At 36.9% G+C, this 26567-nt stretch overlaps 2 protein-coding genes across 2 annotated transcripts in view; one reads left to right on the forward strand and one right to left on the reverse strand.

The window, feature by feature from the left end:
* Positions 1–15959, reverse strand: part of PEX3 (peroxisomal biogenesis factor 3) — a 38440-nt gene extending 22481 nt beyond the window's left edge. Inside the window, exons 1-3 of the mRNA XM_011997163.1 lie at positions 15601–15959; positions 7527–7658; positions 3733–3814 (exon numbers count right to left, since the gene is read on the reverse strand). Of these exons, the coding sequence (XP_011852553.1) occupies positions 3733–3814; positions 7527–7658; positions 15601–15673 (287 nt within the window). The 5' untranslated portion in view covers positions 15674–15959. The remainder of the gene's footprint in view (positions 1–3732; positions 3815–7526; positions 7659–15600) is intronic.
* Positions 15960–16054: 95 nt separating this feature from the next.
* The window catches only part of ADAT2 (adenosine deaminase, tRNA-specific 2), a 34432-nt gene continuing 23919 nt past the window's right edge, over positions 16055–26567 (forward strand). The window contains exon 1 of the mRNA XM_011997165.1: positions 16055–16150. Coding sequence (XP_011852555.1) covers positions 16055–16150 — 96 coding nt within the window. The remainder of the gene's footprint in view (positions 16151–26567) is intronic.

Raw genomic sequence — 26567 nt, forward strand, 5'->3', positions numbered from 1 at the left:
ACACATTTTTCTTTACCTTTTAAAAAATATAGCAATATATCTTGTGGAGATCATTCCACAGTACTACAGTAGTCCTTTCTTATCAACTTGGGGGATACGTTCCAAGACCCTCAGTAGATGCCTGAAACTGAAGATAGTACCAACCCCCTACATATACTATGTTTTATCCTATACATATGTACCTATGATAAAGTTTAATTTATAAACTAGGCACAGTAAAAAATAACAACAACTCACAATAAAATAGCACAACCGTAATATGCCAGCATAATTACTCTGGCACTTTGGGGCCATTATTAAGTAAAATAAGGGTTCCTTAAACACAAGCACTGTGATACCTCAACATCCAATCTGATGGCTAAGATGGATACTAAGTGACTAACAGGTAGATAGCATCTACAGCATGGATCTGCTGGCCAAAGGGAGATTTCATCATGTTATTCACAATGGCACACAACTGAAAGCCTAAAAATCATTTATTTCTGGAATTTTCCATTAAATATTTTTAGACCATGGTTGACCATGGCTAACTGAAACCTTGGAAAGTCAAACCTTGGATAAAGTGGATGGGACTACTGTATAAAAATGGTAGCCATTTTCCTCTTCTAACCAAAGGATAGTACACCATATGTGGAGGTAGTTTAGAGCTTTTCAAACCACTAGTGGAATGATCAGGTTTTTTTTTTCCTTTTCCTTTACAATCTGTCACAGACCAGTGCTTTTGCTAAATACAATAAATTACTAGAAAACATGAAATTAAAAAACCATAGATATAAAAAACACAAGTCCATAATCTTTATTATTATTTTCAGACCTAAATTTGCATTGCAAGAAGAAATTGAGTTACTATTACAATTGTAAGGATACTACTAGCTTCTTGTCTTTCTTTGCCAATAAGCAGACTGTATAGTTTCAGTTACCTCTTTCCTAGATGGCACAGGTTAAGAAAATGTGTTGAGTAAGTCATGCAAGACACTGCTTCAACCTTAATCTAATCTAGTGTTCAAGACTCATGGCAGAATGTCATATGTATTCTGATTAAACTGGGAATCAACCACAATTCAAAGGTGAGGTATTTAATGTATCATAAGTAACTCATATCTCTTTTTGAATGTTCCCTCAGAAAAATTTCTAAGTACTTCTTATAAAAATTCTAAATGAAAAAAGATAAGAAAACAGTGATTCCGAAAATTTAAATATAGAAACTGCTTAGTAGTGAGCCATGATTGTGCCACTGTACTTCAGCTTGGGCAACAGAGTAAGACCCTGTCTAAAAAAAAACCCAAAACCAAACGAACAAAAAACTGTATTTTATTTGGGATGATTTTGGTGGGAGAAGACCGTTATAGTTACCCAGGACATTTCTTCATGTTTACACTGAACGTTATTAGACCTTAAAAGTAGATTTTTAAATACTAACTTTTAAAAAAAACTCCAAAATCTACATAAAAGATTCCAAATCTATGCAGAAGAACAGAGAAAAGTGCTTTCAACGCAAATATTCCTTTCAAATGATTTGTCTAATGGAAATCAACTGCAAGTTAAATACAACCAGACTCTTTAATGTCACTAAAATATTCATAATAATTCTTAAACTTTAGGCCTTCATGAAGAAATAAAAAAAAAAAAGAGAGAATTAAACGAATCCTTTCAAAATGTTCTACTTCTCTTATGATGGAGGATGTTTACGATTTTTTTTTTTTTGCATTGAAACTTCATTGCCAATTATCAGTCTTTAACAAGAGCGCCAAATATCAAAAACAGTGATAACTGTTTATTTGCTATTGTGAAGTTCGCAGAATAAGACTATCAAATCATCTACTCATTTCTGATTAGTTATTATCAAAAATAGTTTAAAGGAAAAAAAAAAAACTTGCTCAACAGGCTTATATGAGACCAGAGTCTCATATAAAACTAATATAAAAGCAGTCGTAAGATTGGAGGCCTTATTTAATCACACTTTGTAAGGGATCAAGCCCTTATTTACGCAAATATTTTTCAAATGGATATTACCCTTCTCCCCCCACCAAATTACAAATAGTAATTTCAAATCAAAAGAAAGCCAAGAAAAAGTAACATTGAGATATTTAAAGACGAAACTGTGAATGAGGACAACTGTGGCCCATCTTAAATTCTCCAGAATTTAAGAAATTCTCCTCCTGTGTACCGATAAAGAAAAAGAGAATTACATCTTTTCTTTAAAGCTGTCCAGGATTATCCATCAAAATTAATCCCTTGGTTTTTTTGATACTCCTATATTTTCCTTTTACTTTTTGTCATTGCACTAAGTATGTCTGGAATTATGATAATTTATTTAGTCTACTTCCTCCTTTGGATGAAAAGGTCTTAAAGAGACTTTATTTTAATTATTAAATCCCCTTTTAAAGCACATGGAACATAGGGCCTTGCAGGAAACAGATTCACCAAGAAGGAAGAATGCCATCATGATTATTTTATCGGTATTATGTTGCTTTTATAAAAATGCTATTCACTGATTTAATTTGCCTTGCCTTCTCATCATGACAAAATGTACGGAAATTAAAATTTACTTCTTTTCATTCCTACCTATGTACATACAAACGTAATAATTTATTTGATCAAAAGCAATCTGCTTATATGTTTCTTCATAAAACTGTATGAACTAATTTATAAGCTAAACCTTGTATCTGTAAGAAGGAAGGTCTGTCTACCTCTAAGAATGAAGAAATTTAAAACGGAAAACCCCTCATTACTAGCATTCTGTTTTAATCAGATACAAGAAATCTCAAGTACACAAATCCATTGTTATTTTGGGAAGTATTCTCTAACTATAGTAAGTGTTTTAAATAAAATTCCCCACTTGTTATGTAGCCTGTCTGAGCACTCAATTCCTATTGCAAAATGAATAATAGTAACTGCCTCACAGGGATATTTGTGTAAATCAAGTGAGAGCATAAACGAAAGGTACCTAGCGCCAGGGCTAGCACAGTGAGACAGTTTAGAAACAGAACTACTATTCCCCTGGCTATTTAGAGGGTGATTAAAGGCAAGTGATTATTTTAGGAAGGCTACAATGATTAACATTTATTTAGTGAAATCATTTCCCTGCCCACCCTCCCATCATTGTCATTAAAATAAGAACACATTTCCTGCTGGAAGTCTTCTCAAACTAATACAGTATCATACTGAATTACAATAACCCAACACATGCAACATGCAGTATACAAGGTTACATATGCGAAAGTGCTTTTGGAAACAGAAAACTGCCATGGCAATGTCCATTATTAGTATTGTATGCTCATGTTATGTTTGTATTTCATTTTGTTAGTAATTTAAAATATAAGTCCTGTATACCTCATTTAAAATGTATGTTCACATGGTTTATTACACTGTAAGCTCTTTCAGAAGCACGATATTTAACATAACTTTGTTAGTTTCACAGCATCTGGTTCAGGAACACATTTCACAAGCACTTCAATAATTAAATTTATGAACAATTTTGAAGTGCTATAAGGTCTATTTATATGAAAAACAATACATACAAATATCATTGCCTTGAATGCTTTGTGCAAAAAAGTAGAGCATAGACAAAATTAAATATGGATTAAATGATATAGTTAATATTTTTCTAACTGAGCCTATATAAGCTTTAATTAGACAGAAAAATAACAAAGATATTTGAAAAGGATATCAGTTTATTCTATAAACTTTAAGTGCAGTGCATGAACAGAAAATGCTGTAACTTGCATTTACCTGTTTTTTAGCAGAGCTGTGAGACTCTCGGAATTCAGTTGCTGCATTAAGGCCTCTCTCAGTGTTGGAAGCATGGACAGCACTGTAATACAAAAAATAAAATAAAAAAGGTCACAAGTGATATGACTACCCTCACTAAGAAATACACATTGTTTTAGGCTATATGATAGGGCTAGCAACTAGAAAGAGTCACAAGGGAAAGTCAGGGCTAGACAATTCAAATTATTATTATTATTATTATAAAACTATTATATCCTAACAAATTATTTATCTGCTAATGTAATTTAACAAAATTATATAAACATTACAATCACAGCAACACAAACACGTACACACAGAAGAAAGAATAGAAAGAATTATTCTCAGATTTTAACAGTGGTGGTCTTTGAGCTACGGATTATGAACAATTCCTTTTTTTCTTTTCCATACACTTCAAATTTTTTACAATGTGTTTACTTCTGATATAATGGCAATGATCAAAAACATTTTTATATTCAGCTATACCTTTTGCTTCATTTTTCATTTCTAATTTTAAAAAAAGTTTATTTATTAAATAATACAAGGCAACAAACATTTATTATAACCTAGACAAAAGCATACTGGGTTAGGAACTAAGAGTTGCTGAGTTTTAGTTTGTCAGTGGGTATTATTTGTTACTGTTTATTGTAAATGTTTACTGTTTGCAATACTACAAAGCAATAAACATTTATTATAACATAGATAAAAGTACACTAGGTTAGAAACTAAGAGTTGCTGAGTTTTAGTTTTGTCAGTGGCTGCTGTTTATTGTTTGTTACTCCCAGGAATAATGTGAAGACGAAATGAGACTAGCAATCTATGGGAAAAAAACTTCATGTGATTTTTAGGAGTTTATTTGTGGCTCTGCATGTGGAATAAGAAATGTAGGAGAATAAGAATCTGTCATGGGATCAGAGAAAAAAAAGAAATGGAGAAATATACACATAAAAATGTAAAATGAGTTTCTAAATCCTAAATAAGTAATGATAACAAAATGAAAAAATATGAAGACTACCACATTCCTTCTTTTTTTTTTGAGACAGAATCTCACTGTCACCCAGGCTGGAGTGCAGTGGTGCAATCATGGCTCACTGCAGCCTTGACCTCCTGGGCTCAAGCAATCCTCCTGCCTCAGACTCCCGAGTAGCTAGGACTAGAGGCGTGGGCCTCCATGTCCAGTTAATTTTTAAAATTTTTGGCACAGATGAGGTCTCACTATGTTGCCCAAGCTTGTCTTGAACTTCTGGGCTCAAGCATTCCTCCCACCTTGGCCTCCCAAAGTGCTGGGATTACAGGTGTGAGCCACCACACCTGGCTATGAACACCGCATTCTAAAAGCAAAAACTTCTTAGGTAAGAAAACTAGTTATATTTACCCCAAAGCACTCATTTTTTTTCTAGCATATCAATTACGTCTTATCCAAAAGAATAGAAATTTGATCATATTATTTGTAACCCCATTATCAATGTTCATGTTATGCACTGTACAAAAAAATGCAGAACGTGCAGAAAACTAATTTGGAAAGTTTTCATTGAACCTATATTTTGGCTCGTAGAGATCAAATATTTTACTTTTAATTGCCTATAGTCAGCTATTTGTTCATCTTGGGGTTGCGTCATGGAAATGTGTGACCCCTATCTTTTGTTGGAGGAGCATAGTTAATTGACAACCCCAGCTGCCACTCCTCTGGATCCATTACCATGTTTGCACTGCTCCCAGCCAATGACACTGCTTGGACGGGGACACTAAAGCAGGCCTATTTCTGCAGGTCTCCTCTACCAGAAACTGTGGCTTGCAGACTCCTCATTGGTCTCCCAACACTTTCTTAGAACCGTGCTGTAGTCTGAGACTCTTCTTGCCTAATCCTTTTCCTTCCTTGTCTTCTTCCCTGCACAAGCGTCAGACCTGCACTGTGGCCTAAACGCTTCACCTGCCTTCTTCTGCCTCCCTTACTCTTTATTCTTTACAGGCATTTCTACTAGTAGACCTCTGGGACATCTAATCCCATCCTAGCATCTGCTTCCCAGAGGACCCAAATGGACACAAGGATCCATGTCAAACTGAGATGTATTTTAAGACCCCAGCAGCTACATTTTACTTTTCTTTTTGAGATGGAGTTTCTCACTCTTGTTGCCCAGGCTGGAGTGCAATGGCATGATCTTGGCTCACCACAACTTCCACCTAGCGGGTTCAAGCAATTCTCCTGCCTCGGCCTCCCAAGTAGCTGGGATTACAGGCATGTGCCACCACGCCCGGCTAATTTTGTCTTTTTAGTGGAGATGGGGTTTCTCCATGTTGGTCAGGCTGGTCTCAAATTCCTAACCTCAGGTGATCCACCAGCCTCGGCCTCCCAAAGTGCTTGGATTACAGGCGTGAGCCACTGCGCCTAGCCCATTTTACTATTTTTTGAAAATTCAAATAATAACCAGAAATGGACCATTCTCTAAAAATTCATTAAAATGTCCTAGGCAGTGCCAATACATTGAAGGGCGAATGTCAACTTAAATAATTTCATAATTTTTAAGAAGTTATTATTTACCGAGTATTTATTATACATCAAGCACTTTATAGGCATTACCTCATCATGGCCTCACAAAACATTTTTGAAGTGGCTTTTATAATATTCATTTTACTCTCAGAATTGTTATGTATAGTATTTATGATTACTATTTGCTTTGCAGAATGAAGGTATTTTTCTGAGTATTACTACTTCAAATACTAAAAATCATACTCTAGTTGTAATTTTGAATGTGTCTCTTACCCTTCTTAGTCTCAGCCTCAAGTAAAATGAGGTAAGTAAACTAATAATAGAGGCCTTTAATGCTAAAAAATTTCTACTTTTAAAATTAAATAAGGAGAATGTACCTTTATAAATTCTTTCTAAATTAATTGTTCTTGAAAGAATGTTAGAGAAATGAATAAGCCTTAAACAATAAAAAAGAAAAACAGGCTTTTCATGGATTTGAGAACTAGTTCTTCAACAGTTATGCCAGTTAGAAGACACTATATGCGCAGGTTGATTTTGTGATGCATTCACCCAGGACTATGTTTCTAGCTGTGGAGGTTAAATTATTGCCATTAATTAACATTGCCTGAGTGTATACTACTGGAGCTGACTCACAGGTCTATTGTTGCCTACTGTAAATTTAATAAACGTAATGACTCTTTCCTATGGCCCATATGCCCAGTGGGATCAAGCCTACTTCTGCAGCCTTTTTCCTATCACTGCCATTTTCATTCTGCTCTAGCTACATGGCCTTTTTGCTGTGTCCTGAAAATACCAAGCTTGTTCACGCCCCAAGCATTTTGCATGGCTCCCTCCATTGTAACATTTGGTTTCTGCTCAAATGTTACCTCAAAGAAACCTGACTGTACTGATCCCCTGTCTTACAGAACTTCTCAGTCCTCACATGGCTTTATGTTCCACCTGGCAGCCATCACTGCCTAAAGTTACTTATTTGTTGTTTATCATCTTTTCCTCTCCCTAGAATATAAACTCCAAACGTCAGGGGCTTTTTGTTGTTGTTGCTCACTTCCTGCTTCCCCAGGCCTGGATACAAGCATTTGCTAAATGAATTTAGTATTTGCTAAATAAAATGAATGAACTGATTTTTAAAATTTATATTAAAATGATGTAATACAGTTAAATCATTCAAATACTTGCTAGATTTATCATCCTTTCTTTGCCTTTTCCTCTAAATTTGATCCTGGTGATATGCAAATTAATATAAATCATCAAACAACTTTACCCATGTATAAATATTTCTCTGTCTTACCTGTCATATTGCAAGTCCTCTGGTTACTTTCAAAATGATATTGTCGTCGCGCTTGGGCAATGTATTCTGCAGCCTCCCTTTCCTGTATTTCTCTGATTTTCTTCTGCCCATATTTCCCCAGAATATATACTCCTACAATCATTAAAAAAAGTATTATATTAATTAGAGTACCAAAAATTCTACACAGTATTTTTAACCTACTTTATCCAATTATAAGTTTTACATCAGTGGATACCTAAAATTACAACATTTTAAAACCTAAATAAAGAATTGTGTAAGACTGGCCCAAAGAAAAGGAAATCAGCATTTTTTTATTTTTATTTTTTTATTTTTACTAGTTTAATAATCAAAAGTGTCATATTCTCATCAGTTTCACCATATTCTATGAACAGTGTCCTAAAGCATATTACTGGTCATCAACTATGATTATAAAGAATGAAGTGATTATGAGAATTGCACATGACCTAGTTGAGAAATCAGCATTTTTATAGTCAATGACAGAGGAAATGATGGGCACATAAGGACTAGGTTTGAAGAAGGGAAAGGAATTAAATATAAAAAGTCTGGCAGTGCCTTTACTAGTAGACTAGAGATATTCTAAATGTCCAGCAATGGAGAATTGTTTAAATAAATGATAGTCTAGTCATACAATGAAATCTTATGCAGGTATTAAAAACCACATTGCTAAATAAATAATGACTCAAGGAAATATCCACGTTACATTGTTAGGTGATAAAATAAGATCCCAGAAGTTTTTACTTTTTTTTGACGGAAACACATACAAAAAATAGGTGAGTTTTAATTTCTAAAATATAATAAGCAATGATCATTGCTGAATGGTGGGATAATAGGTCATTTTGTCCTCTATATTTTCTTCAATTAACACAAAATACATTTTAAAAATATAAGAAAATTTTTAAAAGGAACAATGAAAGAAAGGTAGTTAGGTAGAAGTCTATTTATCCATCCATGTGTTAGAAAAATCTCTTTGAGATAAGGACAGGAAATATAACTCATCTAAAAATTAGTAACTTGATTGGAAAAAAAAGAGGAAAGAAGGTACAGAAACTCCTAAATTGTAACACCACAAGATAAGAATATAGGTAGTGTCATGCGGCCTGTAATTTAACAGATTTCAGCATAGGCAGTATGATATAAGTGGGTACATTTTGGTCTATATCTGAGGGGCAGTCAGTTTTCCTGGCTGGGAATGTGAACATTCCAGAGTGGTTAGTTAGCCACACTTGATCAAAAGCCACATTCCAAGTTAAGCTCTTCAACTAGCTTTTATCACCGATCAGCACCAAATATCTTTTAATTAGCATAATGAGTATCAGGAATGGATTTTCATAGATTAAATTAATGGTTTTCAAGATACTGGACTAGCTAAAACAGTTTAGTCATATTCATATGAACCAGAATATACGAATCCAGCAAGTCCTTCACCTTTGCCTGAGATCCTTAGTTGCTAGTTCAAAGGATTCTTAGTCAAGTGAGTTAACCAGGTAGCCAACCGAATCCTACAGCTAGAATACTGTTGCATTTTCTTCAGGTAGATCTTGTATAAGCAGTTCTGTGGTAGCATGAAACAAGGACAGAACACTGGGACTTCAACAAGCTTATAGAACAGGTTGTGTTAACTTTTCATCTCTGTTTGCCAGTAGATGTTTTTAAGTGTGCCAGAACTTGGTTTCATTATAACCTGAGAGCAAGGTTGTAAGGAATTAAGTAATGCTCACTTACCTCCCACTGCCTGTGACCTCCAGTATCTACTAAAATAACCTAAGAATTGTGCATGACCTAAGTAATTAGATTTGGTTTGTCACAGGTAGAAAGTGAACTGCAAAGCAGATACATATCCTGAATTTATTTTCACTAATACAGGTGTTATAGGTGAAGTGATAAGATATTACATATTCTTAAAAATAGTAGTTCAGTAAAAGGGTATGTGCTAAAAACAATTAGAACTACAGTATGATTGTTGTTGCTATATTTATATGCAAATTAATGTATTATAACCAAGCTTAAAGAAGAAATGAGAGTTCATATTAAGTGCCTTCATGGCTACCTTTCCTGTACTCCATTCTAAAGAAACTGATGATAGTGCAACAATACCAACAAAGGAAATTGACTTATATTTCACAAAGTTACTCTATGACAGGCAACTCTGACATAATAGATCTGAAGGAATTGTTTGTATCTTATCTGCACAACAGCTTACTGAAAGTCACATGTAAAATGATTATATCTCAAATTATACTGTAAAATCAAACACTAAGATGACACTTTTTCCACAGGTAAGAATTTTTTTCTTCAATAATAGTAAATTTGATTGATGTGTTTTTCTGGGGAGAAGGTCCACTGCTTTAATCAGAGTCTCAACAAATCTGATAACTTTTTTAAGGAACTGTTATTTAACACATTTCAGCATAGGCAGTATGATATAAGTGTGTACATTTTGGTCTACATATGAAGGGAAGTCAGTTTTCCTGTGTGAAATTTTCCTGAATGTGAAATGAGAATGTGAACATTATGGAGTGGTTAGTTAGCCACACTTTGATATTCTAACTAAACTAAAAAAGAAAATGAATTGTTATGGGTTGAATTGTGTTAACCCCCAAATTCATATGTTGAAGCCCCAACACGTCAGAATGTGACCTTATTTGGAAATAGAATCTTTACAGTGGTAATCAAGTTAAAATGAGGTCATTAGGATGGGTCCTAATTCAACAAGACTGTTGTCCTTATAAAAGGAAACTTGGACATCAACAATTGCAGAGGGAAGACGAAGCAAAAACAGAGGAGATGACCATCCATGAGCCACGGTGAGAGGGTTAGAAGAGATCTTTCCCTTATACTCTGCAGAAGGAACCAATTCTGATCTTAGACTTCTAAACTTCAGGATTGTAAGATAATAAATTTCGGTTGCTTAAGCCACTCATTTTGTGGTACTTTGAAATGAGGCTACAATCACACAATCCATTATTTTTCTTGAGTTTAGCACTGAACTAAGTTCTTATACAAGGTCTAATTCACCTAGGCCCATAAATTCTGATTTTGTCAGATTTGTCCCCCTAGAAAAATAAGAACGAGGACAGGTAATTCATTAGCTAAAACATGGCACTCATGACTATCTACATACCTGACTGGCAGTCTAGCCTGGAAAACAGGAGATATTGACGGCTCTGGTATTAAATAGTTAGGTGACTTTTGAGAAAGTCCCTTCCTCCCTCTGTGTCTAAATTTCTTCATTCATAAAATGAAAGACTGGGATTATATGAGCTTTAATGTTTCTTTTGTAGCTATGATTTTACATATTAACAATGAAAATATTTACTAAATACCTTAAAAAATAAATGTCAAATGCTTTGAGTTTTCCTTTAATAACATTACTAGTAAAATAAGACTTCTAGTCTTTTCACAAGTCAGTTGTTTTAAAACCATCTCGTAGTATTCTCTTTCTGGATGAAAATCCCTACAATGCAACTATTTCACAAGGTTAATAATTTCAAAAAGAGTTTGAAAATAACCTATTAACATTGTTCCCAATCCAACAGATCACCAAATCCTACTACAGTATTCTGATTCTATTTCAGACATATTTTCTAAATCTTGCCAATTATCTACAACTTCTTTATCAGTGTCTTCACTTAGACCGTAAAAATTAATGCTCTTGAACTGCTTCAATAGTTCCCTAACTCTTCAGTTTCTGGTCACACACCTGTTTAGCCCATCTTATACATGCAAAGTGATTTTTTTAAAACATAAATCTGATTATATCACTCATGCTTTTAGAATCCTTCAGCATCTTGCCATCATTTCTTAATGTGGTTTTCCTGTTCCACTCACATCAGAATTACTTGGGACAATTTAAAATGTAGCCTTAAAGGACACTCCTTGAAAATACCCCCAAATGTCTTATTTTGCATGATGCTGCAGCCCCAGTACATAAACTCTGACTGGGATTCAGTCAGAATTCAATAAATATTTGCTGAATTAAGGAATTCTTGAACTGCATTCTAAACCTAAAGAATCAGAATCTGGAATAAAGGATCCTACGTTTTATTAAACTCCTTAAGTGATTTTTTTAATCCATACTAAACTCCAGGAAGCACCAATACAAAGGATAATATCCAAATTATGTAGAATGGCTTCATAAGGCCCTTCACAATCTGTACTCTAGTTGCTTTTCCAAGTTAATCTTTTGCCACTTCTCATTTGCACAGCCATAGTGAAATATAGTTTCATTCATAAAAGCAATGTTGCTGAACCTCTTGAATAGCTCTTTTTCTTGCTGTGTCCTTTCTCCTTTGCTAGTTTTAAAACTTAAGTAGAAATTCTTCCTTATGAAGCTTTGCCTGACATCTTCACACTTCCTTCTCCTCTATGCTCCCACAAGACCCTGCTCTATTTTCATACTATACTATCATACTACTTTTGTTTATTTCCATTTCTGTACCATGAGTTCAAAGTCAGGATCTGTCTTATTCCTTTGTATTTCCAGAGTAAAGTACAGTGAGAACAGGCACTTACTCTCATTCAAATGTTTGTTCAATGACAGAATGAATGAATGAATAAATGAATAAAAAATGTGAAGAGGCCAGAGATTGCAGGATTTAAGGTATAAATCCAAGTCAATATTCTGAGTTTTTTAGAAACCAGCAAGTCAATAAATATGAATCTGGTTGCTCTCTGTTCTCCAATACTTTTTCCAGTGCAATGGTTCTCAAACTGTGGCAAGGGCACCCCTGGGGTCTTTAAGACCATTTCAGGGGGTCTATAAAATCAAAACTGTTTTTGTAATAATACTAAAATGTTATTTGCCTTTTTCATTCTCATTCTCTCATACTCATACTCTCTCATGAGTATACAGTGGAGTAATTCAGAGGTTACATGCTGTGTGATATCACAACTGACAGAATATAGAAAGAGATGAGAATCTAGCTTTCTTCAATTAAGTCAAACATTAAAAAGATGTAAAATGTAAAACAATGACACTCATTAATTTTTTGAAAATGTTAGTTATGTTAATATGTAATAGGTTTTTTTTTAATGAATTAATATTTAAATTTTCGTTTTCATTTTTAATATCATAACTATTAATAGATATAAAATTTAGAAAGCTTTTGAGGGTCCTTAATTTTTCAGAGTATAAAGGAGACCTTAGACCAAAAAGTCTGGGAGTCAATTCTCTAGCCTTTTCACAAACTGGTCAAATTATGCCAGGCTCAGTGGCTCAGGCCTGTAATTCCAGCGCTTTAGGAGGCTGAGGCAAGATGACTGCTTGAAGCCTGGAGTTCAAGACCAGTCTGAGCAATGTAGTGAGACCCCCATCTCTACAAAGTAATTAAAAATTAGCCAAGCCTGATGGTGCACACCTGTAGTCCTAGCTACTTGGGAGGCTGAGGTGAGAGGATCACATGAGTGAGGAAAGTGTGAAGATATCAGGCAAATCTTCATAAGGAAGCCTTTCTACTTGCCTTACATTGTAAAGCTAGCAAAGGAGAAATCAAGGCTGTAGTGAGCTATGATCACACCATTGTATTTTAGCTTGGGTAAAGAGCAAGACCCTGTCTGAAAAAACAAAAACAAAAACAAAAACCGAACACACCCAAACACCCAAAACTGGTCAAATTATACAAACTGGTGTAAACCAATTAGTTACCCATCTAAAATTCAAGGAAACAGAAATTGTTACTTAAGAAGGCCTGCTACTGAAGGTTTTACTTACTTATTTCCCCCACCATTGAATGGCCAAACTTCTCTAAGCATGCCTGTTGATATACTGTCCAGCTTTCGAGCCTGTCAAAATGTGTCTCTTTTTCCATGAAATTCTTCCTGATTTTTCACAACTGTATATGCTACTTGCCAGTGTGATCCGTACAGCATTTTTTCACCTCTCTTATTTTTCTGTATCTTAATTACATGTATACTTGCTTTTCCTTCCTATCAGACCATAAAGACCATGGAAGCACAGCGATATAATGTGGAAAAAGAATGTGCTTTGGGGTCCAACACACCTGGGTTTGAATTCCAGTTTCCCTTCACTAATTCTGAGACCTGAGGCAAGTTTCTTAAATTCTTAGGGCTCTTGTTGCCACATTTTTGAATGGGGATAATAATAACTGCCTTCTTGTCATACTGCCTAAATAGGAAGAGCTTAGCACAATGCTCAGTGTAAAGTGGGCTCCCAATAAATAGTAGCTGTTACTATTAAAAATCTATAAATCTTGTATTTCCATACATATTACTTTCAGCACTACAGGTACTTGATAAATATTTCTTAAGTCAGATTAATTAAAATCTAACATACTGTAGAACTTTCTCCCTGAAGCAGAAAGAATACGAGGCTCAAACAAATGCCAACCATGGTCATCTACTCTTCCTTTCTTTTCAGACTGACTCCTTTATTGATATAAAACACTAGGATTATTTTCTCTTTCTGTCCGTCTGAACTTTTCTTTTTTTGCATTCCTCTTATTCTGTAACTATAAGGCTCTTGTTAGATTTTTTTTTTAAATTATAAATTTCTTTTAAGTATACTCTTTTGCTTCCCCTGTGATTATTTCTAATTTACCACAAGGTTGTTCCATAAGCTGAAGGAGTATTCCTTCTGAGATTGTTAGAGATAATTTTCCTTCCTTCGGTAAAGGCAAAAATACTTTATTTGTGTTGCTTCAATCACACATCTATTTTTAGCTTTTATAAATAAAATGGACTCGGTAGTCTTAGGATAATTTAAATATACATTAGATACTAGAGAATGAAGATATCAGAAAATACCTTTTATATATAAAGGATTTCTCAAAGATGTTCAAAATTTACATGCTTATTATTGATCTGTGATAGATGTCAGAGGCATGCAAACACCATCCTTGGCTCAGCAACAAGAACTCTGTTTCAAACTTTGAAGCATCACCAAAATCTGAACTATTGATGCTAAAGGTATTGTTAATTGCAAATTGTTTGGGGAGAACAGAATACAATCTAATAAGTATTGTTAATTTCAAATTGTTTGGGGAGAACAGAATACAATCTAATATGTATTGTTAATTTCAAATTGTTTGGGGAGAACAGAATACAATCTAATACTAAGAGAAAAGCCAACCAAATTCTTTGGGAACCTCTGTTCTTTATTTTAAGTACTTCTGTAAACACAGCACATAATAAGTGATAAGAATATTTCTCAAAAACTCAAGTTACAACAAATTTCCTCTTTTAAAGTTCCTAGATGTTCTTTTCATATAATTCACAAAGCTTTTTATTCCCTCCTTCAAATCCCTGAATATTATCACATGAGCATTGTATGAGGGAAAGGGGTCTCAAGATTTTTATCTTATCTGTTTCTAAATCTCCTCTGGGCCCGTGCAACTCAGCTATGTCAGTTAGATTACAATGATCCCAACCTTGAAGATCCTGAGGAAGACTGCGCAATATCCCTCAAGTATTTTTCTTACTGCCACAGTTTGTATTCTAAAATGGCAGAAACAGAGCTAAAATATTGATTTGTTTTTATCTAATCCATATCTTTCAGTCCTTCAGGACAACTGCGCTGTTTTCAAAAATTCAAATCGACTTTAACCACCACCTAGATTATTATTAAACTCCCTCCCCTAGATTATTATTAAACTCCTGAGAGTTTATTTTTATTTATTTATCATTTATTATTAAACCACCTCCCCTAGATTATTATTAAACTCCTGAGAAGGGTGAGAGCCATAGCGCCAAGAGTGCCAAGGAGAAATGAAGAATCTCACAGGAAAGCAGAATTTTTTTTAAAAAGTTCCTGTAACAGAAACTTAAACTGTACTGAATTCTCCAAAGGTCCGTGAGAAAAAAGGATAGGTGAGAAACAGTTAAGAGGCGGTGACAGGGCAAAGGGCACAGAGGCATTTCTCAACTGCTGAGATGGGAGAATCCTTGAGGTTGGCCACCTCTCTTTCCATCCCATGGTTGATCGAATCCCCTCTACAGATCCCAGACTAGGCTCGCCCCGGCCTGTTCTTATTTTAGAAAAAGTCACCTCTCCCACTCCCTTCTCCCAATGCCCCCTTTCAAGAACGTTGTCACCCACCTCCAAGGACCGTGCCCAGGAAGATGCATTTCTTTTTGTGGCGTTTCAGAAAATTCCATACGGACCTCAGCATCTTTAGGCCCTAGGGGTGTGCGCTGACTATGAGTGAGGGGCTGCTTCACCGGGAAACTGTTTCTTCGTCACCTGGCCCAGATGACCAAGCAAGAGCGCCGTCGTCCCGCTCTGCGCTCTCCCAAAATCACAAACGTGGCTTTCCGCAGACTGTCACCGGAGCGGCAAGGGGGCGTGGACTAGAGCAAAGCAGCTGCGCTTTCTGCTGCTGCCGCGGAGCAGCCGCCGCTGCTCACTGGTCCGACACGCCCAGGTCCGTTCAGAAATCGCTCCCGAGTGCCTTTCCATTCGACTCCCCCGGAAACGGGGGCCCGGGCCCGCCGCGTTCCGCTGCCCGCGCTCCTCCTCCGCGGCGGCCTTTGGCGCTGTGTGGTGGCCGGGTATGGAGGCGAAGGCGGCGCCCAAGTCAGCTGCAGGCGGCGCGTGCTCGGTGTCGGCAGAAGAGACCGAAAAGTGGATGGAGGAGGCAATGCACATGGTGAGGAGCCCGGGAGGTGAATGCTGCGGGTTGGGACCTTTCTCCAGCCCTCACCCCAACCACGGCATTTGAGCAAACGTTCTTTCTCGTCACCATAATTTTTATGGCAGTCAGATGTTCTGGGTGAACTACTGGCTTTACTGCCTCGAAACTTTCTGTAGCCCATTCTCACAGTGACTCTGGGCGAAGGAAAGGGAGGAAATACAGAAATTATTTGTTTCATTGGGGTGGAGTATGCTGCAGACTTAGCATTCTGTCGCTGGCTGGCACGTGCTGCCTCCCTTTCCTTTCTGTGGTCACACTCTCCAATCTACAAAGTCACATTATTTGAGGTTTTGGCCCCTGGACCATGTCCAGCAGAAGGAAGGAAACTGAGAACGTTTCTGGTAGAGAGCAGTATGGAAACAAATCCCTGTAGAATCGGTGTCTCGCATTCATTCATTCTTTCCTCTGCCCTTTTACGTCCTTCCCTCACTCCCTTCAGGTCTGCGGAGTAAAGGGGGCTTTCAACAGAATGGTGTGTGCTAGCGAGCTTCTTAACTGGGAAAATAGTTTGTTTGCAAATATGTATATTTACATTTTAATAACTGTACATACAGCCACGTGCCACATAATGACCTGTCGGTAAAGGTCGTTATCCTGGAGCTTTAAATCTACTCACCTTAGCCCTATTGTCCCATCCAAGTACTAACCAGACCTGACCCTGCTCAGCGTCCGAGATTGGGGGACGTTCAGGGTGGTATGGAGGTAGACAACACTAGTCTCTATGTAGACTTCTGGGCTAAACATTTTTGTTACCTTTTAGGTTGACCTTGGGCTAGCACAAGTAAATACATTTACATACGTTTACAAACTGTTATCCCAGTTAAGAAGCTCGCTAGCACTTTTCAGCTCCGTTATAATCTATAGGACCACATATACAGCGGTGGTCCTATAGGATTATAACGGAGCTGAAAAGTTCCTATTGCCTAGTGACATGTAGTCCTCCTAACAAGTACTTTTTTCCCTTTAAGACCTTGAAGAAACATGTATATGCCAAAACCCAAGAAGCAGCTGCCTCTTTAGTCTTGTGTAGGAGGAGGTAAACTATGGAATCACATCCCTAGGTGTTTATAATACAATTAAGAGAGAAAAATTTCAAAGCCAGAGAGATCTAGAAATTATTTGAAAACATCTACATGTTTAAAAAGATAAGATACAAAGTATCATGGCCAGATGCAGTGGCTTATGCCTATAATCCCAACACTTTGGAAAGCAGAAGCAAGAGGATCTCTTGATCTCAAAAGTTGAAGAACAGCCTGGGCAACATAGCGAGACCCTGTCACTACTAAACAAAAATTTAAAAATTAGTAGGGCATGGTGGCATGTGCCTGCAGTCCCAGCTACTCAGGAGGCTGAGGCAGGAGGATTGCTTCAGCCTTGGAGATTGAGGCTCTAGTGAGCCATGACTGTGCCACTGTACTCCAACCTGGGAGACAGAACCAGACCCTGTCTCAAAAAAGAAAAAAAAGATACAAAGTAAAGGAAATCGCAGAGAAGGAAAATATTTGCGACATATAGAAAAGGACAGGTTTAATAACCGTAACATAGAATTTATATAAAATCTAAGTACTTTCTGAAGTAAGAGGAAATATGTATACCCTAATACTGAAAAGGTCAAAGGATATGAATATATTTCTTTTTAAAATTTCCTTTTATTTTTAAAAGTGTTTTTTTGTTTAGACAGGGTCTCTCTGTGTTGCCCAAGCTGGTCTTGAACTCCTGGGCCCAGGCAGTCGTCCCACTTCAGCCTCCCAAAGTGCTGGGATTACAGGTGTGAGTCACCACACCTCACCTGAACATGATATTTCTAAAAGAAGTGACGAGTAGCCAGCAAATGAATGAATACACAATTTCACTATTAATGAAATTCAAAGTAAAATGATACACAATTTTTCACCTGTTAAATTGGCAAACGTGAAAGCAATTTTAATGCTTGGTGATAATAAGGATGTGCATGTTTGAGGTGTTTGTTGGTTGGGAGGAACTGAATTTAGAACACCCTTTTATTGAGACAATTTGGCTAGGTAGATATAAAAGGCCTTAAAAGTAAGCTTATCCTTTGATCCATTAATGCCCCCCCTTTTTTTCCCCCAAAGTGAAAATATTTTAATGTTTTCTTTTTCTGATTATGTAAATAATTCATGGTCATAAAAAATTCAAACTATAAAAAAGGGTTAACAAATTATGTAAAAATTACCTGACAGTCCTATCATTAGAGGTAATACTATTAGTGTTTTGGGAGCATCCTTCCATATCTCTCTGTCCATATGTAAACAGCCATATGTACTTTTGCATAAATGGATTTACATGTTCTCTTTTTGATTATCAGCACATTTTTTTGGTAGTCTTAATATATTAATCACTCCTCCCTACCTCATGGTATTTCTGTTGCTATGGAGTGACTATCAAAAATGGGACAAAGGATGTATGTGCTTTGAAATTATATAGATACTCCTGTATTGCCTTCTAGAACCATGATGCCCAATATCGTAGTCACTAACCATGTGTAGCTATTTAACTTTAAATTAATTAAGGTGAAATAAAATAAAATCCAGCTCCTCAGTTGTGTTAGCCACATTTCAAGTAGTCAGAAGCCACATATGACCACTGGCTACCATATTGGACAGTGCAGATCAAAGGATATTTCCATAACTACAAAAGGATTTGTTGGATAGCATATAAAGTTATCAACTTTACTACTTGTTAGGTTTCTTTCTGAGAGCTAAGCATAGCATCATCATAGGTTATTGTTTTAATCATCATAGCATGTTCAGCATAGCATTCTAAAGATAGGCTTGGAAAAAAAAAGTATGACTAAGTAATAGTGTTGCACTCTTGGTGTGTTCCAGATACTATGCTATGCACAGTGTTTTCATGTGGGCCATGTCATAAGCCCCACAGCAGCCCTATTAGGTGAGTATTATTATGGTCCTCATTTTCAGATGGGGATATTGAAGCTGAGAAAGTTCAGTAACTTTCCCAAAGTTAGAGAGCTGGTAAGGATGGGTCTGTGACTTGAGCCCTGTCGTCTGCTGTCAAATACTGGCCTAGCCTGCCTCTTAGTGTTAGGTAGCTCACTGCTTGCCAACATATCCTCTGCTCTCTTTCTTCCTTTTCAGTTTCCTTACCCTGAATACTGTATATCTACTGTGTAATTTAATTGGACATTTAGATTTTTTTCTTTTGTGAATTGCTGAGGCATATACTTTGCCCAATTTTACTAATAGTTTGATTTAAAAAATCGCACTGTAGGAGCTCTTTGTATTTTACAGCTGTTTCTAGGAATAATTCACAAGGAAGCCATAGAAATATTTATATGGAGATGTTCTTATTTATAATAGTGAAGAATTTGAATCACTTAAATGTCAAATAATAGGAAACTAGTTAGTTGAATCAAATATGTTCATAAGGAGAAATACTGTACAACCTTTACAAAATCATGTGATGAAAAAGTATTACCCAATGTAGGGAAAGGTTAACAGTACATTTCTAAATGAAAAAGGCAGACTGCTGAACTGTATATATAGTGTAAATCTATTTGACTTTTAAAAAACTATCAATATGTGTATGCAGGGCCTAGGGAAAAAAACAGAGAAAACCTCCGTTGCCTCAGAATAACAGGGATTATATTTTCGGGTATTGGGATTCCTAGTGTATTTTTTTTTTATATATGAGGTTTTTTGTTTATTTTTTTAATCCCTAAGTTCACCTTGAACATATCTTACTTTACAATTAGGAAAAAAGAAAGATTGACTATATATATATGTATAGAAAAAAATGTTGCAAGTTTTCTAGAAAAAAAGTCAGTTGTATTTTTTTGTAGTATGCATTTTTAGGGCAGTTGGTATTAATATAACATTATGCTAGGCTCTGAGGGAAATTCAAAAAGAAAACAAACACCGCAGATACCATTTCAACAAATGTGGTATGATTACCATTTCAACAAATGTGGTATGATTAAGTTTTTGCTATGTGTTAGACCTCATGCTGGGTGCATAGGCTGCAGAGGTGAGCAAGAGAAGCTTCACAGTGCCTGGATCTAGTGCTTGCCTTCCAGGAACATACTGTTTAATTGATGAAATTAAGTCATGCACAGATGAAAAGGTTGGTAAGGAACATATCCAATGACCACAAGAGACAGATATAAAGTGCTGTCACAAACAGCTGGCAAGGTCCTACAGCACGTCAGTTGAGATATATGGTAGAATTCCTTGTAAATTTTAAGGGACCAAAAGGATGTGGGCTGGTTGAAAGGAAAGGTTGATCCAAGCAAAGATACTGTCATGTACAAAGAAATCAAGAACTTTGTTTTGGGTTAGAAGGAGATCTAGCTGTCTGTCTAGAACAGGGCTCCCTAACCTCGGGCTTAGGTTTAGGGGGATCTATGAACCCTGAAACTATATATAAAATGTTATGTGCATGTGCCTTTTTCAAGTGGGACAGTCCATAACTTTCATCAGAGTCTAAAAGGGGATTTCGGCTCTGAAAAGGTTAATAACCTAAATGAATAATGAAAAGTTAGGTTGGTTTGGCTGGCCAATGAGAGGATGGGTGGTAGTTGGGAGACCTTCAGTGCCATATTGAAGAATTTAAAGTTGATGGAGTGAAAACATCATCACTTTTTAAACCCCTGAACTTAAACTATATAACTGTTTCTGCTATTTACTCAGAGCGTAATCACTCAGAAGAGAGTAATTAGCAGAAACAGTTACATAGTTTAACCTTTTGGACATGATGATGTTCTACCTGAGAATTGTTCTGGCTAACTTGTTTGTTTCCCCTAATTTTTTGTCTTTATAGGAAATATTTCTTTGAGGACTCATCAGAGTCTGTGCAAACAAAGTCTGTCTCCATTTCTCCCCCTTTTAACATGACATCACTGGAAAGCAGTTTATAGTAGTAATGTCTTTGGAGAAAATAATAAACTATGAAATCTCTTCCATCTAGGTGCTTTCATTATGTGTAACTGGGCAGGCCCTGACTAAAGAAAAAAAAGAGATTACATTCAAAGACAAAATAGAGACCAGTGTTTGGGCTGGGAAGAACAGAGATTTTATTCTTTAATTTTGAAGGTTGATCTTTTGTTACTTTACGCAAGACGTAGTCGCAATTTTTAAATATTATCTGACCTTGTTCTTTCCCTCTGAAAAAGGCAAGAAAGGTTAAACTCAAAGCTACCTGCACAAATTTCAGACCCATTTTGTCTGAGCTTTTTTGCATTTGTGAAGAAGTGATCAGACTCGACAGTAGAATTGGTGGGAGTGTTTGAAAGTATGATATGGGTACGGTGTGAAATTGATTTCCAGCTTAATTAAATCTATTGTGAACTTGTTAGTGAAGCAAATCTATGTGTTAATTGTTGACAAGGAGTTCCCCTCAGCTCACTTTCATGGGGCTTTATGTTATTCTCACTGCCCCCTCCCTTGCCTAGCATTCTAGTTGCTTACCTACTCATCCTCAGCATGGCAGGCTCGGCCATTCCTCATCAATGACGTTATTTATCCTTTTAAAATATTCCAATCACTCATATTTGCTCTCTGTTTTGGACAGCAATGGAAAGAATTTCAGGAAAAAAAACGTGTTACTTAAAATAAACATGAAGACAGTATTGAGAGGAGTAAAATGAAATAAATTTGCTAGAAGGAAAAAGAGAAAAATGCAAAGGAAGGAATGGAAGGCACAAGCCCAGTAACATGGTGGCACGGGTGCTATCTCCAGGTGAACAAGAAAGAACTTGTAGGCAACAGGGAATCTCATCTCCCATCCCACCCATATCCTTTCCACTCGGCCCTGCATTCTCTTCTGCAGGTTTGAAGTGGCCCACATAGCCAATGTAGAGCTCTTCAGGAGATATTTTTACAGAAAATCCTGATCACATGGCCTCCGTTTGTTTATTCTCCTGCAGTTTTTTTGGGGTTTTTTTTGTTTGTTTGTTTGTTTTGTTTTGTTTTGTTTTTTTAAAGACAGAGTCTCACTTAGTCGCCCAGGCTGTAATGCAATGGCACACTCTCGGCTTACTGCAACCTCCGCCTCCTGGGTTCAAGTGCTTCTCATGCCTAAGCCTCCCGAGTAGCTGGGATTATAGGCACCCACCCCCATGCCCAGCTAATTTTTGTATTTTTAGTAGAGATGGGGTTTCACAGTGTTGGCCAGGCGGGTCTCAAACTCCTGACCTCAGATGATCCACTTGCCTCGGCCTCCTAAAGTGCTGGCATTAGTGGCATGAGCCACTGTGCTCAGCCTATTTTTTTACTTTTTTTAGAGATGGAGTCTCGCTGTGTTACCCAGGCTGGAGTGTAGTGGCATGATCATAGCTCACTACAGCCTTGAACTCCTCTTGCCATTTTTTTATCCTTAAAATTTCCATGTCTCACTCTCTTGCCAACTGTTCTCTCTCATTTGGTCCCTTGATTCACTCTAAACTCAAACTCTGATAAAGCAGCTGATCAGTGAAGTGTCTGTGGTTACTAAAGTAGAAGTTAGAGGCAGAATGGTGGCAGAGAGCCCTGGAATCTGGCCCTTGGTAGGTGCTCCACAAATGTTCGTTGAACAAATGAATAAGTGGAGCCAGGTTGTCTATGCCCTAGTCCCAGCTCTCTCGCATGCACTAGTGTTATATATATATGTGTGTATGTGTGTGTGTGCATTACACACACATATATATATAAATCTCCCTATGCCTCAGTTTACTCATCTGTAAAATGGGGAAGATCATTATAGGCTTGTAAATGAAATGAATTAATACTTACAAAATGCTTAAATTAGTCCTGGATCAAAGTAAGCTTTCAATAAAGTATAAGCTCTTATTTTCAAGCTCTCAGAACCAGAATACTTGAGATGTGGACAAAACATTACCTCTTAAGAGGTTTGTTAGGGAAAGTATAGCTGGAGTTAAAAATTTAACCTCTTAGAAAAGTCACTGTTCAAGCTACTGGTTTTCGTCTCCACCATTCCCCCTAAACTGCCATTGCCTTGCTGAATTAGACACACTTGACCACCTTCCTTCTTGGCCTAGTTTTTTTCTGGGGTCGTCCGTAACACCAAATATTTCTCTAAACTCACTAAGCATCTCTTCTTAATCTCCATTGCAAAATCCTTTTTGTTTACCTGTACTTATTTTTTTACTTTCATTTTGAAATAATTATAAGTTCACGAGAAATTGCAATAGTAATATACTGGGAGGGCCCAAGTATCTAGTGTCCTTCAGTGGTAACATCTTGCGTAGCTATAGTTCAGTATCAAAACCAGGAAAAATGCATTGGGAAAACTGCAGAGCTTATTAAGATGTCATCAGTTTTATTTGTACGTGTGTGTGTGTGCGTGTGTGCCTATGCAACTTTGTCATGTTTAGCTCTGTATAACCATCACTGGAACTGTTTCACTACCACATGGCTCCCTGTGCCACCTCTTTATAGCTGCAGCTTCTAATCTGTTCTCTATCTCTATAATTTTATAATTCAAAAATGTTGTCCACATGAATCTGTAACCATTTGGCTTGGCTTTCTCCATTCAGCATGATTCCCATGAGATCCATCCAAGTTGTTGAGATTATCGATAGTCCATTCCTTGTTATTGCTGCATTGCATCCCATGGTACAGGTGTAGCATAGTTTGTTTAGCAGTTCACCCACTGAAGGGCATTTGAGTTGTTTCCAGTTTTTGGCTATTATGAATAAAGCTGTTATGAACATTTGTGCACACAGACATATATTGTGTGAACATAGGTTTTCATTTCTCTGGGGTAAATGCCCAAGAGTAGAATTGTTGGGTCATATGTTAAACGCATGTTTAGCTTTTTAAGAAACTGCCAAACTATCTTCCAGTGTAGCTGTACCATTTTATATTCCGACCAGCAGTATGTGAGTAATATCATTTCTCCACAGCCTTGCCAGCATTTGGTGTTGATTTTACGTTTCACTTTAGTCATACTGATGGGTATGTAGTGATATCTCATTGTGGTTTTAGTTCGCATTTCTCTACTGGGTAATGATGTAAAAACATCTTTTGGTGTACTTGTTTGCTATCTGTATTATCTTCTTTGTGAAATGTCTGTCTTTTGCCTTCTCATATAATTTGGATATTTGTTGCCTCCACATTTCACGTTGAAATTGAATCCCTGGTATTAGTAGCAGGGCCTGGTGGGAAGTTTGGATCATGGGGAGGATGCCTCATAAATCATTTTTATAGTAGCAAGTTCTCACTATATTATTATTATGAGAATATACCATCCCCTCCTTGCTTTCTTCTTCTCTTACTGTGTGATGCCTGCTCCCATTGCCTTCTGCCATGAGTGGAAGCTTCCTGTGGCCCTCACTGGAAGCAGATGCTGATACCATGCTTCTTGTACAGTCTGGAGAACTGTGAGCCAAATCAACTTCTTTTCTTTGTAAATTACCCAGCTTCAGGTATTCCTTTATTGCAGTGCAAATGGATGAAAACAGTCTTTTTCTAATGGGATTATTATTTTACTGTTGAGTTTTAAGAGTCCTTTATATAGTCTAGATACTAGAGTTTTGCCAGAGATGTGGTTTGTAAGTACTTTTTGTTCCCATTTTAGCATGTTATTCTTCCTCTTTGCTGCATGTATTAGTTTCCTATGGCTGCTATAACAAGTTATCACAAACATGGTGGCTAAAAACAACACAAGTTTATTCTCTTATAGTTCTGGAGGCCAGAAGTCTGAAATTTTAGTGAGCCCCAATCAAGGTTTTGGCAGGACTGAATAACTTCTGGAATCTTGCCTTTTCCAGATACTGAAGTGACATTTATGACCCATTCCTCCATCTTCAAAGCCAATAGTGCAGCATTTTCAAATCTCTCTCTCTCTCCTTCCATTATCACTTCGCCTCTTGCCTTCTGTGTCAGACATCTCTCTTAGGAGGACATTTGTGATTACATTTGGGGCCCACCTGGATAATTTGGGATAATCTCTCCATCTCAAGATCCTCAACAAATATTTTTTGCATTAATAAATAAGTTGTCTCTTCTGTGTACCTGGATCTCTGTGTAATTCTACACTTACCTTAAATAAAATTATCAGTATAATAATTGCCATAGTTACACTGGTAGTTAGCATCTCCATCCTCCTTAACTGTCCATCTTCTTTCTGACTTTCTTCTCTATAGTAGCCTATGGTGCATTTGTCTATATTAACCAAACCTTGGGACTCTTCAAGCCTTTTGAACTTGCATAAACTGGACGTGCTTTAACCACTATCACAGAACTGGGACACAACCAGCCTGTGGATAGTTCATAAAACAGTTCTGAATGCAGTCTTATTGCATCAGATACTGTCTCCTCACATCTCTCCGTGCCCCATCTCTGACCCACCAACCAGGTGGAGAAAAGAGAGGTCCAGTTTGCTCCTGCTGTGCGCTTCTCCTTTCTCCTGTAATGGCCAAATGAAGAATAAGTGTCCTTTGAGCGTGGTTGGAGTAACTGAGGAAATCCTGTATGTCTTATGATAGGAAGTTGTCACTAATTAAATAAAGTAGAACTAGAAGTAAGAGACTAGTGCAGGAGACAGAAGCCACTGTTTTAACAATGCCTTCAACTTTGCGCTTTGTATGCCCTATAATGTGTATAAGTACCTGCACTTAAGTGAGATTCAAATCTTCCAAAGTGTCTTCAGGGCTGCCACAGTAAGGAATACCTTGCCTTTCCGGAAACAGCTGTACAGCAGTTATATTCTTTTGACTGCATTGAGTTGGAAACGAATGAACACTAGTCCAAGGGTTGTACTCTTCCCTTATTCTGATTCTCAGAGACAGTATCAGGTTATACCAAGGCGTAACCTGCCTGCTTAAGCTCTCCGCCTGAAGGTAGAGTTAATTTTCCTACGGCCCAGAGCTGCTATCATGGGGCAAGAAGAAAAATGAATGAATGGCCTGTGATAAAGGAAACTTTGAGAATATAATGATTGGTTTGCCATTCCTGGGATGGTAGTCATGGAAGTGTTCCTAAACTTGTTTTTCTCATTGATTTTTTTCAGTTGAGGTATACTTTATATACAGTGAGATGCACAGGTTGTAAATGTATCCTTCAATCCATTTTGAATAATGCAAACAGCTCTGTAATCCATGTCTTTATCAAGATCCAGAAAGTTTTCACCACCTCAGAAAATTTTTTTGTGTACCTCCCCAATCAATCTGCACATCCTCCTCCATGAAGCAACCACTGTTCCAGTTTCTGTCATTGTAGTTTAATCTGTTGTAGTACTTTGTGCAAAAGGAATCATATAGTATGTGTGCTTATACACATCTAGATGTGTATAAGAGACAGCTTTTCATACCCTGCCCTATCACACAGGTAAATGAGCCCCACCAGATTTTATGCTTGTTAAGGACAGAGACTTTTTATCCTACACAGAATTTATT

This window comes from Mandrillus leucophaeus, unplaced genomic scaffold (assembly GCF_000951045.1).
Source record: "Mandrillus leucophaeus isolate KB7577 unplaced genomic scaffold, Mleu.le_1.0 Scaffold531, whole genome shotgun sequence".
Classification (NCBI taxonomy): domain Eukaryota; kingdom Metazoa; phylum Chordata; class Mammalia; order Primates; family Cercopithecidae; genus Mandrillus; species Mandrillus leucophaeus.